The sequence below is a fragment of the Spermophilus citellus genome (assembly GCF_964194105.1).
Source record: "Spermophilus citellus genome assembly, chromosome: 16".
Taxonomy (NCBI): domain Eukaryota; kingdom Metazoa; phylum Chordata; class Mammalia; order Rodentia; family Sciuridae; genus Spermophilus; species Spermophilus citellus.
Window position 1 is genome coordinate 47,061,933 of NC_138196.1, and position 13,701 is coordinate 47,075,633.

General features: G+C 42.9%; 1 protein-coding gene across 3 annotated transcripts in view; it reads left to right on the forward strand.

Annotated features, from left to right (window-relative positions):
- The window catches only part of PDGFRL (platelet derived growth factor receptor like), a 62,613-nt gene that overhangs the window by 26,386 nt on the left and 22,526 nt on the right, over positions 1–13,701 (forward strand). For 2 of the 3 annotated variants that reach the window (XM_081269212.1, XM_081269211.1), the window contains exon 2: positions 1,403–1,700. In XM_081269212.1, coding sequence (XP_081125338.1) covers positions 1,403–1,700 — 298 coding nt within the window. Of the gene's footprint in view, positions 1–1,402; positions 1,701–11,482; positions 11,769–13,701 lie in introns of those variants that run through there. The other variant, XM_081269213.1, reaches the window with a different exon arrangement.

Here is a 13,701-nt window from a genome sequence, read left to right on the forward strand (position 1 = left end):
TAATTCGTCCTGTTGGAAGTCTCACAAGTGCCTGGGGCTATTGAACAGCAGATGGATGTTGGCTGTGGAGCTGAGCTGACAATAAAGCCACACATTGTGAGCTCATCCTCTCCCTGGCTCCTCTCTGCCAATTCCTTGGACCCTCACCCATTTTCTCAGTCCCCCTCCTGGCACCAGTCTGCCTTGTTCCTTCCTTTCCACAGGCACAGTCTTGTTTTACTTTTGGTAGAGGAAAAGCTGGTTCTCCTTTTTAATGGCTGCTTATTATTACTGGCTTTCCCTTCACAAATAATTGTCACTTCTGCTGCATTTGATCATAAGCAAAGCTGGAGGGGCCATCTTGGTGTAGAAAAGAGCAGTGATCCAATCACAGGCCTCTTCCTCCTTGAGCCACCGAGTTGTCCTCATAGTCCCAGATTGGTATTTGCCAGGAGTTTTTTCCTTCTTATTAAAGTGATGGGGCAGTTCAGCAGAAGTCCATCCTCATCAGCCAGAGGCAATGCAAAGGTCCAACTCCAAGTCGGGGGGGGGGGGGTGGGGTGGGGGGGGTGGGGGGGGTGCGGAGACAGGTGGGCAGGAATGAGTGAGGAGGCCATCTCTTAGAATGGTTGACTGCTCTTTGGGCCTCAAGAAGGTGAGACATCTGGCCAGGTCTTGACATAGTGAGGCCATCAGATCTGCCCCTTGCCTTTGTGGTTTCAGCTGCTCCTTGACTTGCTGACACTCCCAGAGCTAGGTAGGAGCGTAGGACTAACTCAGATGCAGTGTACAGGTAGTCCAAACTTCCTTTCCAGGTGGTGTTTCTTCCAGGCAAACTTTCTGGACCAAGTTCCCTGCTGTGGATTCCCACAGAAACCTGTAGGTGCTGCTGTCCAGCAGTGACCACCAGCAGTACTTGGGGTTATTCCTAGGGTCTGCTAAGAAGCTCCTCCTGCCAAACCAGATTTGGGGTTCTCTCTCTGGTCCAGGCCCCAGCATAAGGAGGGGGAGTGGGTATAGAGGCCTCCTCTGGCCTGGAGGCTGGAAGACCTGAGGCTCCTCTGGGTCAGGAGTCAGTGCTTCAACTTGGGGTTGCCCAAGACCAGTACCATCTGCTCTTCTGAATCCTAGTTTAGAATCTTCTTAACCCCTTGGCAGCATTCCCAACTCTTTTCATTCTTCACCTCTGTGGAACATGAACCCAACTCCAACTCCTGCCATTAACACTGTGGCTGCTGTAACAAAATACACTGAGTGGCTTAAACAACAAAAATTTATTTTCTCTCAGTCTTGGAGGCTGGAGGTTTAAGATCCGACAAGAGGGGTATTAAAAGTGGGTATTAAAAGATTACCCACTTGGGCTTTCACATACTCCGGGGATGTCACAATGCTAGCCCACTGCTCTCTTCTCCCATTTGTACAGTTGCTGGCCAAGACCCTCCCAAGAACAAGCGTCCAAAAGAGCAAGGAGAGAACAGAATCAAACCTACCAACAAAAAGGTGAAACCCAAAATTCCTAAAATCAAAGACAGGGACTCAGCTGACTCCACACCAAAGACTCAGTCTATCATGATGCAAGTGATGGAAAAAGGTCGCTTCCAGAAACCCGCTGCTACCCTGAGTCTGATGGCAGGTCAAACGGTAGAGCTTCGATGTAAAGGAAGCCAAATCGCATGGAGTTACCCTGAATATCTTGACACCTTTAAGGATTCCCGCCTCAGGTAAGCATTCTTTTGTTCTTGTTTAACTTGTGTTGGGTCAAGTTTTGGTTTTTGTTTCCTCATTCGATATTATGTTGTTTCTGGCATCTACCATTTTACTCTAATAGATTATAAAAATGAAAGTTCAGTGAGCAAAAGCTGTAGATTTTATATCTTCAGAAAAGAATTGTTGCAAATCCTATTGACGCTGGTTGAAAGAATGAAGTTCTATGGGCAACTCTAATGCACAGAAATGGAGATTGAAGGTACTCCTTAGTCAAAACTGATGTGTAGATTAGTAAAAATGTACTCAATGATTTATGTTGTTTTTAAGTAATCATAGTGAAAGCTGAAATGAACTAATGAGATTTCTGTGGCTAAATTGACCAGGGAATAACTTTCATTTAGTTTTAAACTTTTCTATTGTGTCTGATTATTTTTACTTCTGTGAATGTAGAACTTTCACATACCAAGCTGCCTGAGAAGGTAAGAAGGCCAAATATTTCTCATGTTGAAGCAAGTACTTCAGGAGGCTGAGCTTCTTGTTCAGGGCAAGTAGTCAAGAGGATGACAATGGATGAGCTGGGTGCAGTGGTACACGGGTGGAATCCCAGCAACCCAGGCAAGAGGATCACAAGTTCAAGGCCTCAGCAACTTAGTGATATCCTGTCTCAGAATAAAAAAATAAAAAGGACTAAAGATGTAGCTCAGTGGTAGAGTGCCCCTGGGTTCAATCCCCAGTGTGAACAAAAAAAATTTTTTTTAAGATAATGATAATGAAAAGGGGTTGGGAATGTGGCCCAGTGGTTGAGCACGCATAAGGCCCTGGGTTCCATCGCCAGGATCACAACAGACAAAACTGCTGAGAGGACCTTCCCAGGGTACTAGGAAGGAGCCCTGAGTACTGGCTATGGGTCAAGAAGTGTGTTTGGGGTTAGAATCCTGTATATCTTTGGGGAATTCTCCTAAATCCGTTGGATCTTAGTTTCCTCGTGCATAGAATGAAATCAAATGATTTCCAAGATTTTTTCCAGCCTTGTTTTCTATGATTTATGATAAGAAATACAGAGTATTATCTGGGATGACTGGAGTGTGGAAGGAAGGCATTTCAAACTCTGCTTGTTCATAACAGACATATATTTCTGCACAAATTCCTCCTCCACCGAAATTCAAGCCTGCGAGGACATCACCATCCTCTCAGTTGCTCAGCCAGAAAACTCAGCAGCATCTTTTCCTTACTCCCTTAATCCTCATGTCCACCCGCCAGGTGAAATCAGCCTTCTCAACAAACATAAACCTGTGCTCTTTCCACGTGGTTTCATTCCTGTTCCTCTAAGAAGCCACACCCAGGGGTACCCTCTTAGCCACGCCCAGGCTGCCCTCAGCCACACCCAGGTGTACCCTGTTAACCACGCCCAGGCTGCCCTCAGTCACACCCAGGTGTATCTCTTAGCCAAGCCCAGGCTGCCCTCAGCCACACCCAGGTGTACCCTGTTAACCACGCCCAGGCTGCCCTCAGCTACACCCAGGTGTATCTCTTAGCCAAGCCCAGGCTGCCCTTAGCCACACCCAGGTGTACCTCTTAGCCACACCCTGGGGAACCTTCTTTTTTTTTTAACTTTTTTTTTTTTTTTTTTTTTTGTAGTTGTAGATGGACACAATACCTTTATTTTCTATTTATGTATCTTTATGTGGTGCCGAGGATCGAACCCAGGGTCTCACGTGTGCCAGGCAAGCATTCCACCACTGAGCTACAGCCCCACCCTCTGGGGGCACCTTCTTAACCACACCCAGGGGGGTCCTCCTCCTGTCCCCTTCTCCAAACAGTCAGTGCGATGCTAACCAAGGCAGAGCTGGTCATGTCACTTCCTACCTAGCACTCTGTGGTTTCCACTGGGATCAAGTAGAGCCTACTCCAAGCACTGAGACCTCCCTGATCTCTACTTTTTCTTAGCCTCCCCTTCGACCTCCACATTAATATCTCTGCTCTCCTGACCTGGGCTTCGGGGATGTTAAAAGCACCAGGACCCTGGGTCTTCAAAACTTGCTGCTTCTGTTGCCTGCAGAACTCTTGGCGCCTCCTCACCTGGCGCCCTTCAGCCCAGGCTCGGCTTTCTCAGCGAAGCCCAACAGGCTGCTCTGGGTGTGTGTGCCCATGGTAGCTGGCCTTCCTCCTTCCTGCTCTCTGCATACTTACACCTACTTTTTCCTGAAACTTTGAGTGCTAGGTATTTAGCTTTATCTATTTAATGACCAAATGACAATAACCTCCCTTCCTCCCAATACTATATATGCCCTTCTTTCTTACACACACACACACACACACACACACACCTTAGAAAATAAACTAAAATACATGCATCTAGTATCCTCTTGTATAAGACCTTTGTTGCATATTTATTCTGACCCTACACTTCAGCATCACAATGTAACACTGTAAAGTCTTTAAAAAAAAACTTTATTTATTTATTGATTTAGTATGTAGTGCTGAGGATCAAAGGCAGTGCCTCACATGTACAAGGCTAGCACTCTACCACTGAACTACAACCCCAGCCCCTATAGAGTCTTTTTTTAAGGTTTGATTGGTTGAATGGTGACCAGAAAGTGAGAGAGTCAATCAATTTTCCCCATTCCCCTCTCCATACTTGAAGAATTTGTGTGTGTGTGTGTGTGTGTGTGTGTGTGTGTGTGTGTGTGAGAGAGAGAGAGAGAGAGAGAGAGAGAGAGAGAGAGAATATGTATGTATATCCTATGTATGTATATCCTGCTTGGTACAAATCTGGAGAGATTTAATACTACATATATTTGCTTTTTAAATACACATGTATTTGTGTTTTAAAAAAAATAATGTAAATTTACCCTCTTAATAATTTGTGTGGTGTGTGTGTGTGTGTGTGTGTGTGTGTGTGTGTGTGTGTTGTGCCTGGGATCAAATCCAGGGCATGCTAGGCAAGGGTTCTACCACTGAGCTACATTCCCAGCCCGCTCTTAACAGTTTTTAATACAACAGACTTCTAGAACTGAGACTTGCAGGACTGAGACTCTATGCCCACTGAAAAATTCTGTTTTCTCTGTTTCCCATCCCAGCCCTGGAAATCACCATGCTGCTCTGTTTCTATGAGTTTGACTACTTTATAACAATAGAAGTGGAACCACGTCGTATTTGGCTATTTGTGACTGGCTTATTTCACTTAGCCTAGTGTACTCATGGTAGCACAACAGGACTCCTTCTTCTTAATTTTTTCTGGTGTTGGAGTTAAGCCCCAGCCTTGAGCATGCTAAGACCATACTGTACCACTGAGCTGCAACCCAGTCCCAGATTTTCTCCTTGTTTAAGGTTGAATAATATTTCATGCATAGATAGATGGATGGATGGACGGATAGATAGATAGATAGATAGATAGATAGATAGATAGATACAGAGATATTTAAATCCATTCATCCATGGATGGACATTTACTTTGCTTCTACATTTTGACTATTCTGAACAAAGTTTCAGTGAATGCATGTGCACGTATATCATCAACATCTTGTTCTTAATTCCTTTGTTATACTCCCAGAAGTGAGATTTATCACGTGTGTATTTTAAACTACTTAATTTACTGAAATCAGATTTACACACTTCTTTGAAACCAGAATTGAGGTAATTTACTCTAAACATTTTTTTTTTCACTTATAAAAAGTACCCTACACTTAGAGGGTTTGGTGCTTGAAGATTTAGTATTTTTTAAGAGTATTTTCCAAGTTACATCTGAATTTTATGATGAAATATGTTTGAAAACATTTTAAGGAGCATGAATCTGAATTGAAAAGGAATATATGGGAGTTGAAAAAAATCCATTTGACTTTTTGACATTAAATAGCACTTATTTAATGCACAGTTGGGGCCTTATAAGAAAGTAAAGACAGATTGGGGCTCCCAAAGATCTTATGAAATGTGAAAAACATCTACTCCTACCTCTCTATCAACTACAAAAATCCACAATTTATTTGACACTAGAAATTCAAGAAATGGACTCTTGACATTGCTCCCAGAATGTGGCGCCTTTGGACAGCAGAGAAGAATTCTTCCTGTGTTTTCTTTTCCTGTGGAATTAGTTCTTTCCAGCATTGACTGCTGTGGGGTTTGAAGCTCCCCAGGTGTGCTTCCAACAGAGCCTGGTGGTGTTAACCGATATTGGTAACTTTCTGGAACCAAGTTTAATGTTAGTTACCACGTTTATCCAAACAATCTGAATTCTTCATCTTTTCCTACTAAAGTGTGAGCTGTTCTTGTCACTGATCTATAAAAGCATGCATACAGAGGCAGCAATTTATGAAGAAGAAAGGGGTCTAATTATCTTGCAGAGCCCCAGGTAAGTGAAATAGGACCTATGTGGATATAAATGTTATATACATTTGTTTTCCCCAAAGTGATGGGCATGACATAATCACTTACTAAATGCTTGAATGAATTAATATATATGGCATAACATTTTTGGATAGTTGATTTAAACATGATATAAACAAAAGAAAATTACCCACCCCAGTATAAGTAAGTTGGCCTCTCCTTAGAACTGAAGGATGCAGAAATCCATCTGGACCCATGAATTTTTCGTCCCAATGTTTTAGCTTCAATACTGCTCCAGTTTCTTAGACTATAAAACAAGATGGCCTCTGCGAACCCTCACAACTGTGAAACTGGGATTTGAGAAAATGAATTTTGAAACCAATATTTCAGTACATTGGCATAAATATTTTAACCAGCAATAATTATATATATATATGTATATATGTATACATATAGTCTAACTATTTATCATTTTCGTAATAATATTATGTTCCATTAACTTAATAAAGCATTGTTTGCTCACCTGGTTCCCAATTTGTGGCTGCCTTGAGAGAAATTTTACTATCATAATTTGTGTAATTATAAGTATTTTTATATAAATCTCTTGCTGTGATTGTTTATATGTCTAACACTGAGAGAGAGAAGCATTCAATTTCCTTAACCAAATCATAAGGAAAGAAAATGTGTTATTTCACACATTTGCTCTATGAGAATGAAGAGTTGAATGTGTTCTGGAACAAAGAAGCCAGACTGAGGCCCAGTTAGGTTGGAATCCTGCCTTTACCACTAATCAATCAAAAGTGATTTTTGATTAGTAATTTCTCTAGGACCCAGGTTCTGCATCTGGAATATGAGATAATATTACATGTGGTAGGTGCTACCAACAGAATGTATGAGCCATGGTAGGCATTCAGTGAATTTTAATGAATTGTTACCAGGCAGAGTATATTCCCAAGGACACTAATCTATTGATTCTTTGGGATAGTTGATTCTGCCCAGAAATCACACAAATCAGAATTGTGCATGGCCTACTTGGCTGCCCATATAGAAGATTCAAGAAGGTTTGTATACCTCTTTCTCAACAAGGTGTGTACTGATGTTAATTGATATTTTGCAACATGGTGTTTATGTCTGTCTTCCCTCACAGAAGAAGGAGCCCCCTGGGGAAAAACCCATGTCTGTTGGGCTCATCATAGGATTCTGAGCACCCAGAACAGTGACGCACACCAGACCTCAGGGAATGTTTTTTGGTTTTTTGGAGGCTCTTGCTCATGTCAGGAACCAGTTCCTCATCATGCATTCATTCATTCAATACTTTAAAATAATTGCTTTGAGCTCAAGTGTGTACTTCATATAGTGAGAGGAGGGTCTGAGAGGCAACCAATTAGTGTTACCTTATTTTATGCCTAAAGTGTTGTGCCACATGCATATCCCCATGTCTCAGAATCTATTGCTTCTTGACTTTGTAGAGCAGTTAGTTGACGTTCTCTTCTCTCTCCCTTTATCCACCCTGCCCTGTTCTGTCTTCACTTCTTTCTCTTAGATTCTGGGGTCTGATATTTTGTTATTTCTAGAACGCTAGAATGTGTTCTAAATTCTTTTACTCTCTGTTCTTCCTTCATTCCTGCTTGGAAGCTTTTCATCTCAAAGAAACCTGTTCATCTGCCCTCTCTGTCAGCATGTGGTCACTGAGCTCTGCTGGTGGAAGCCACAAAGCTGCCCAGATGGGTGCCATTAGACTGTGGTCACCTTAATTCAGCGTCGGAAAGCTGAATATATTTCATTGGAGAGGCCACATGTTCTGTCTTCTTAAAACTCTGCTTCCCTCCATCTCTCTCACTTTGAACTAAAGAAGTTATCTCCAAATTTATGGAGAAATTGTAGCTAGAGTTACCTTAACCTCCCCTATCACGTATTCTCCTTCCCTGTTCTCTCAGTCACAATGGAAGAAGGGTTTTGCCTCCTAATGCCAAAGTTGTAGTAGTGCCCTGGATCCCTACATACTTCTTGTGAACTTTAACACATTAGTTATCATGTCTCTGATCTGGCCTTTCAACCTTTCCATCTTGACTGGGTCCATCCTTTCTGTAAGTCTTCACCAAATTAAGAATCTGGCCTTGACCGCCAGGCACCCTGTAGCCACCTTCCTCTCTCTTCTCACCTTCACCGCCAGACCCTATACTCCTGGTTCACATTTTTTCTCCTGGACATCCTTCCTTCCACCTCCTCCTGGCTCCATGACTCCACAGACGACGCATCACCAGGCCAACAAGGTCTCTGAAGCCAGAGGTCACTCTCCATCCCCGTGTGACTTGCTCCACCAGGTCCAGTCATGGGGGTGAGCCTTCTCCTCTTGACATCTGCAGCACTGTGTTCTTATAGGGTTTTCTTTCTGTCTCACTAGCCCCTCTTTGCAGTCTCCTTCACCTGCTCCAGTTTTCCCAGACATTGAGTATTGGTTCTGTGCCCTCTTCTCACTATATTCTGACAAATGCCCTCCGCTTATCACGTGTTATAGTTGAACGCTTCTTTTGAGCTACACATTGGTCTCTTCACATGCCTGCTTACCATATCCCCTGAGGTCTTCCATGAGCCTCTTTTCAAACTTATGATCTTCCTCCACACCTGGTTCTCCTGTGCCCTTCAGTTCAGTGAATGGCAATAATCCATCCAGCTGCCTCTGACCCAAGACCTGGGAATCACCTTGGACCCTTGCATCTTTCTCAATTCCATATCCAAACAATGATATCCAAACAATTATTTCTAGAATTTTCTTACTTTTTCCTACAACAACCACAATGACTCTACTATCTTATTAATTATGTTATCTGCTTTTTCACTGGTGTTCCCAGCACATTGTATAATAATCAAATCAATATTCAGCATACCCATCACCTCATACATTTATCTTTTCTTAGTGGTAAGAACATCCAAATTTATTCCTTGTAGATATCATGAAATATCTATAGCAACCATAGTCACCCTGCTGTGCATCAGAACACCAACTTCCTCTTATCTAACTGTAACATTGTACCTGTTACACGGTCACCCTATCTCTCCCTTCTATCTTCCCCAGCATCTGGTGACCACTCAGAAGGGAACAGAGTCATAGAGACAGATACACAGAGAGTGACAATCGGGTGGTGGGTGTGAGTTCTAGAACTCAGGCCCCTTGGTTCCTTAGGTATAGCTGCTGACCTCTCCAGGGCTCTGTGATTTGTCCAGTGGAATAAATTTAGCTCCAGTGTCACTCTTGGTCTGAGGAAGGTAGCTTCAGAGAGGATAGATTTGTTGACTGATTTTTTAGCTCTAGATCAGAGTAATGAATCTGATTTTAAATTTATGGTTCACACCAGAAATTAAGAGGATATGCTTATGCAGAGTTTTCCATTTACTTCCTGCTTGGGACAGCCTTGAAACTGATATTTACAAACCATGTCATCATTAGAATGCCCACTAGGTGGCAGGCATCAGCTGTGCTATAATTGTCTTCTTGAGAAAGATTTCTAATGAGTACTGATTGGCAAAGAATGCACACTTCTGCATGTGGTTCTTTTATCCTGTTAGGCTATGTAGTGGTCACAGTTTCAAGTTATATTTTAATTGATAAGGAATTAGATTTACCAACATATTTATTTATCATTTACTTGTGGTACTGGGGATTAAACCCAGGGCCTCATGAAAGCCAAGCAAGCCCTCTACCATGGACTGAGCCACATCTCCAACTCAGCAAGTCTGTTTTAAAATGTGATGTAAATTTATGTATCCACACAAGAATGTAGTCATGAATAGCTGTGAGCCCTTCTGCGTCTTTCAAGAGCAGTGGCCACTTTGAATCATTTGGTTGCTTCCTTGGAGGCTGAAAGTAATACGCCAGAGATTCTATTTTTAGGATTTTCTGTATTTTCAGGTGCTGAAATTGATTCAGTTTTCACTACTACACTCAGTCCATCCTCATCATATAGATAACCCCTTTCTTTAAGATGAGTAACAGCAAAGAGGTTTTTATTTTGTTTTGTTTTGATTTTTTTTTTTTTTTTGCGGTATTAGAGATTGAATGCAGGGCGCTCTACAACTGAGCTATGCCCCCCACCCCCAGTTTTTTAAAATATTTTTATTTTGTGGTCTCACTAAATTGCCAAGGCTGGCCTTGAACTTGCCATCCTCCTGGCTCAGCCTCCCTAGTTGCTGGGATTACAGGTATGAGCCATGGGGCCCAATAATTTTTGTTTTTTTCCGACCTGATAGTAGTTATGATAATTTATTTAACACTTTGTTTCTTGGGTCCTCTGCCCCCTCCCTCTTTTCCAACAACAACAACAACAACAAAACAATTTTAAAGGATTATTATGTTCAAGGTCCTGTGCTAGGTAGATGCTGGATATGAAATTAGCTGGGGAGCAAAATAGATAGAGCCTCTACACCCATGGAGTTTTTAATATTATGGGGAGACAGACTGTCAAATAAGCAATTTTAATATCATTGTGTGCGTGACTTTCTTATAGAAATACAACATCGGGGAGGTGAAAACTCAAGTTGATATCTGAGGGTTGAGAGTCAACCAGGTAAAGGAGGGTGCAGAAGAAGGTAAGAAAATTCCAGAAGGAAGGAGCAGCATGTAGGAAGAACCTAGATGTGAGAAGAGTGTAGCACCTGGAACATTGAGGGGGAAAGTAGGGTGTCTAGAGGCAAGGCCCAGAGGAGGTTACTAAGGAGGAGAGAGGATGCTGGGAGGTGAGCCGGAAGCAGAACACGCAGGGCCTTGTTAGCCAAGTTGAGCAATGTAGAGTGAAATCTAGGGCAGTTATGAGCTCTCGACTCAAGGCCTTTACAAATGTACACACTAAAAAATGCAGAGGCATATAAAGCCACAGTGTGAGAGCTGGTGTTCCACCCTGAGGCTGCCTTTGGGACAAAGACAGCGATGTCTCTTCCCAGTCCCAGGTTTGCCCCCTTTCCCTCCATGCACCCCACATTGCTTCCCTCAAACTGGGGCCTTTAGACATACTCATGGACCTAATGCTTCTCGACAAGAGCATTTAAACTTTTTATTTTTATTTTGCTGCCAACATAAAACATATCAGGAGACTATTCCAGATCATCTCCTTGAGCCCCATTGGTGCATCAACATGTTTCATTTCCATCTTCTCCAGAAACACTTTATTTCTTCAACCTCATCGTAACACACTCCCAGAGTTGAGAGCAGGCGATTTCTTGACATAGTGCTGAGCCAAGGATGGACACAAGAAATACAGAGGCCTGTCCAATGGCTTAACTAAATCTGTGCTGGTAGGGACCAGGGGATGCTGGAGATTGGAGCTGGAGATTATGCAGACAAGCTGGGCTGATGGGGTGGTACCCCTTGGTCCTGTTCCCTAGGAAATAGCATCCCAGCATTGTCTTTCAGGATGTTTCTGTGGTATCTGGTGGGATGTTGGTGTTTTTCACTCAAGAACTGGAAGTCGGAGCAGTGGGTGGAGCACAGGAGATCTCTCTGATGGCTGGTTCCTCTGAAAACAATAAATAGCTTCTAGAGAGAAGGGAAGGCATCTGGGTTTTCATTTGGCTGCAGTTGGTAGCCGCTCACTCCACCCACGGACAACACAAAGGCGGGTGGGCTGAGGAAGCAGACGGCGGGCTCCGGGCCAGGCTCCGCAGTTTCTCCAGCCTGTAAAGAGAGGGCTCTCGGACACGTTTTAAAAGAAGAAAGATGTTTACAAACAGAAGAATCCCACTGTTGAGAATCTGCACAGACTTTGGTAAATATTGTGAACACCACCGTGGTGTTATAGTAAGAGGAAGGTAGCTTTTTCCCCTGATTTTGTTTTGATAAAATATACATAAGAGAGCTGAGGCTGGGACTTAGTGGTAGAGGGCTTGCCTGATACATGTGAGGCACTGGATTCCATCCTCAACCCCACATAAACAAATAATTAAAAAGTTATTAAAAATATATGATTCACCTAGTCATTTTTAAGTCTACAACACATTCACATTGTTAGGTTGGTATCTTGTAGGTATTTTGTTTGTTTTTTGTTTTTTTTTTTTTTTGCTACCAGGGATTAAATCCAGGGGCATTTAGCCACTGAGCCACATCCTCAGTCCTTTTTTATTTTTTTATTTTGAGACAGGGTCTCACCAAGTTGCTTAAAGCCTTTGTAAGTTGCTGAGGCTGGCTTTGAACTTGTGATCCTCCTGCCTCAGCTTTCCGAACTACTGGGGTTACAGATGTGCATGCACCACTGCACCTGGCTCTTTTAAGTTTAAACTCACTTTCCTTCAAAGCTAGTTTTTGTTTTCTGGAGAGTTTCTTTCTTCTCCCTGTGTCTTTGTCCTTAACCTGGAGGTGAGTCTGGGTTGGTTTGCAGTGGTGAATCTAAAGCCTACACTGCCACCAAATTCGGATGCATTTCTTCAAATGACTTTCTACCCCAGAAATTAAAAACAAATAACTCATCCAATCCCAAAGGTGGAGCTGTCTGCTCCCAGACTCCCCGGCACCAGCATCAGGCCCTTCAACATGTGCCTAGAGATGGACTGCGGGGGGTGACGGGGGTGACGGGATGAAAGACTTCTCTGGTGTACTAAATGTTCTCACAGGTTGTTCAGCGTTCAGGAAAACACAGCTGTGTTCTGTCCAGGACATGGGTGGGGGAGGGTAATAATAGAACCAGTCTCATTGTGTTGTCAGGAGAGAATGAGGTCATGCCTGCAAAGTGGTTGGCACACATGGTCAACTATCTCAAGGATGATGAGCTATTTTTATTCACATTACTGTACCCCAAAGAGGTAAATCATAAGCAAGCAGCCAGGTTTTCAGGAGGTTTTTTTTTAATGCTTTAATTAATTAATTATTTTAAGAGAATGTTTTAGACTCATGTGTCAATCTCCTACAAACTTCATGTTCATGTTAGTTTGGACCTGGAATGTTCCGCAAAGGCCCAGGTATTAAAGGCTTTGCCACCAGCCTGTGTAGCTATGCTGATGTGGTGGAGCATTTAAGAGATGGGCCTAGTGGAATATCCATTAGTTATTGGGAGTTTGGCCTTGAGGGTGGTGTTAGACCCCAGCTCCTTCTTCACTCTGTCTTTACTTCCTGGCTGCCAAGAGCACTTTCTTTTGACATGTGTTCCTGTCATGATGTGCTGCCTCACCACAGGCCCAAAAGTAAGGGGCCAACCACCCATGGATGGAAACCTCTGGAACTTTAAGCCCAAATAAACCTTTCTTCCTTAAAAGTTGATTATCTCAGGTATTTTGTCCCAGTGATGGAAAGCTGACTAACACTGTGATGCCAGAGCACTGATGGCTATTCATGCTAATATTCCCCAGGTAGCCTAAGATCCAGTGCACTCCCCACCTCTACCATTCTAGCCATTAAGAAGGGGGAAAATGTTTTCTGCTGTTATTTTAAAACAACGTTAAATAAACGAAACATTACATTTCTTGAGCATTCTGGTAAGTCTAGGTACTGTGGAAAGGTTGGCAAGAGGAGGTATAGTGGACCTCTATTCACAGTAAATTCACTATGCCCTGTGTGAATGGGCCCAGGCTCCTTGGCCTCTGAATTCACTCTTCTGACTTGGCCATAATACATTCACTGTGACTGTAGGCTTGCCTATTAACAATTGTTTTTCTAACAAGGGTGGCAGAGGCTTGCTCCATTGTCTTCTGGCCCTCACTCCTTTTCTG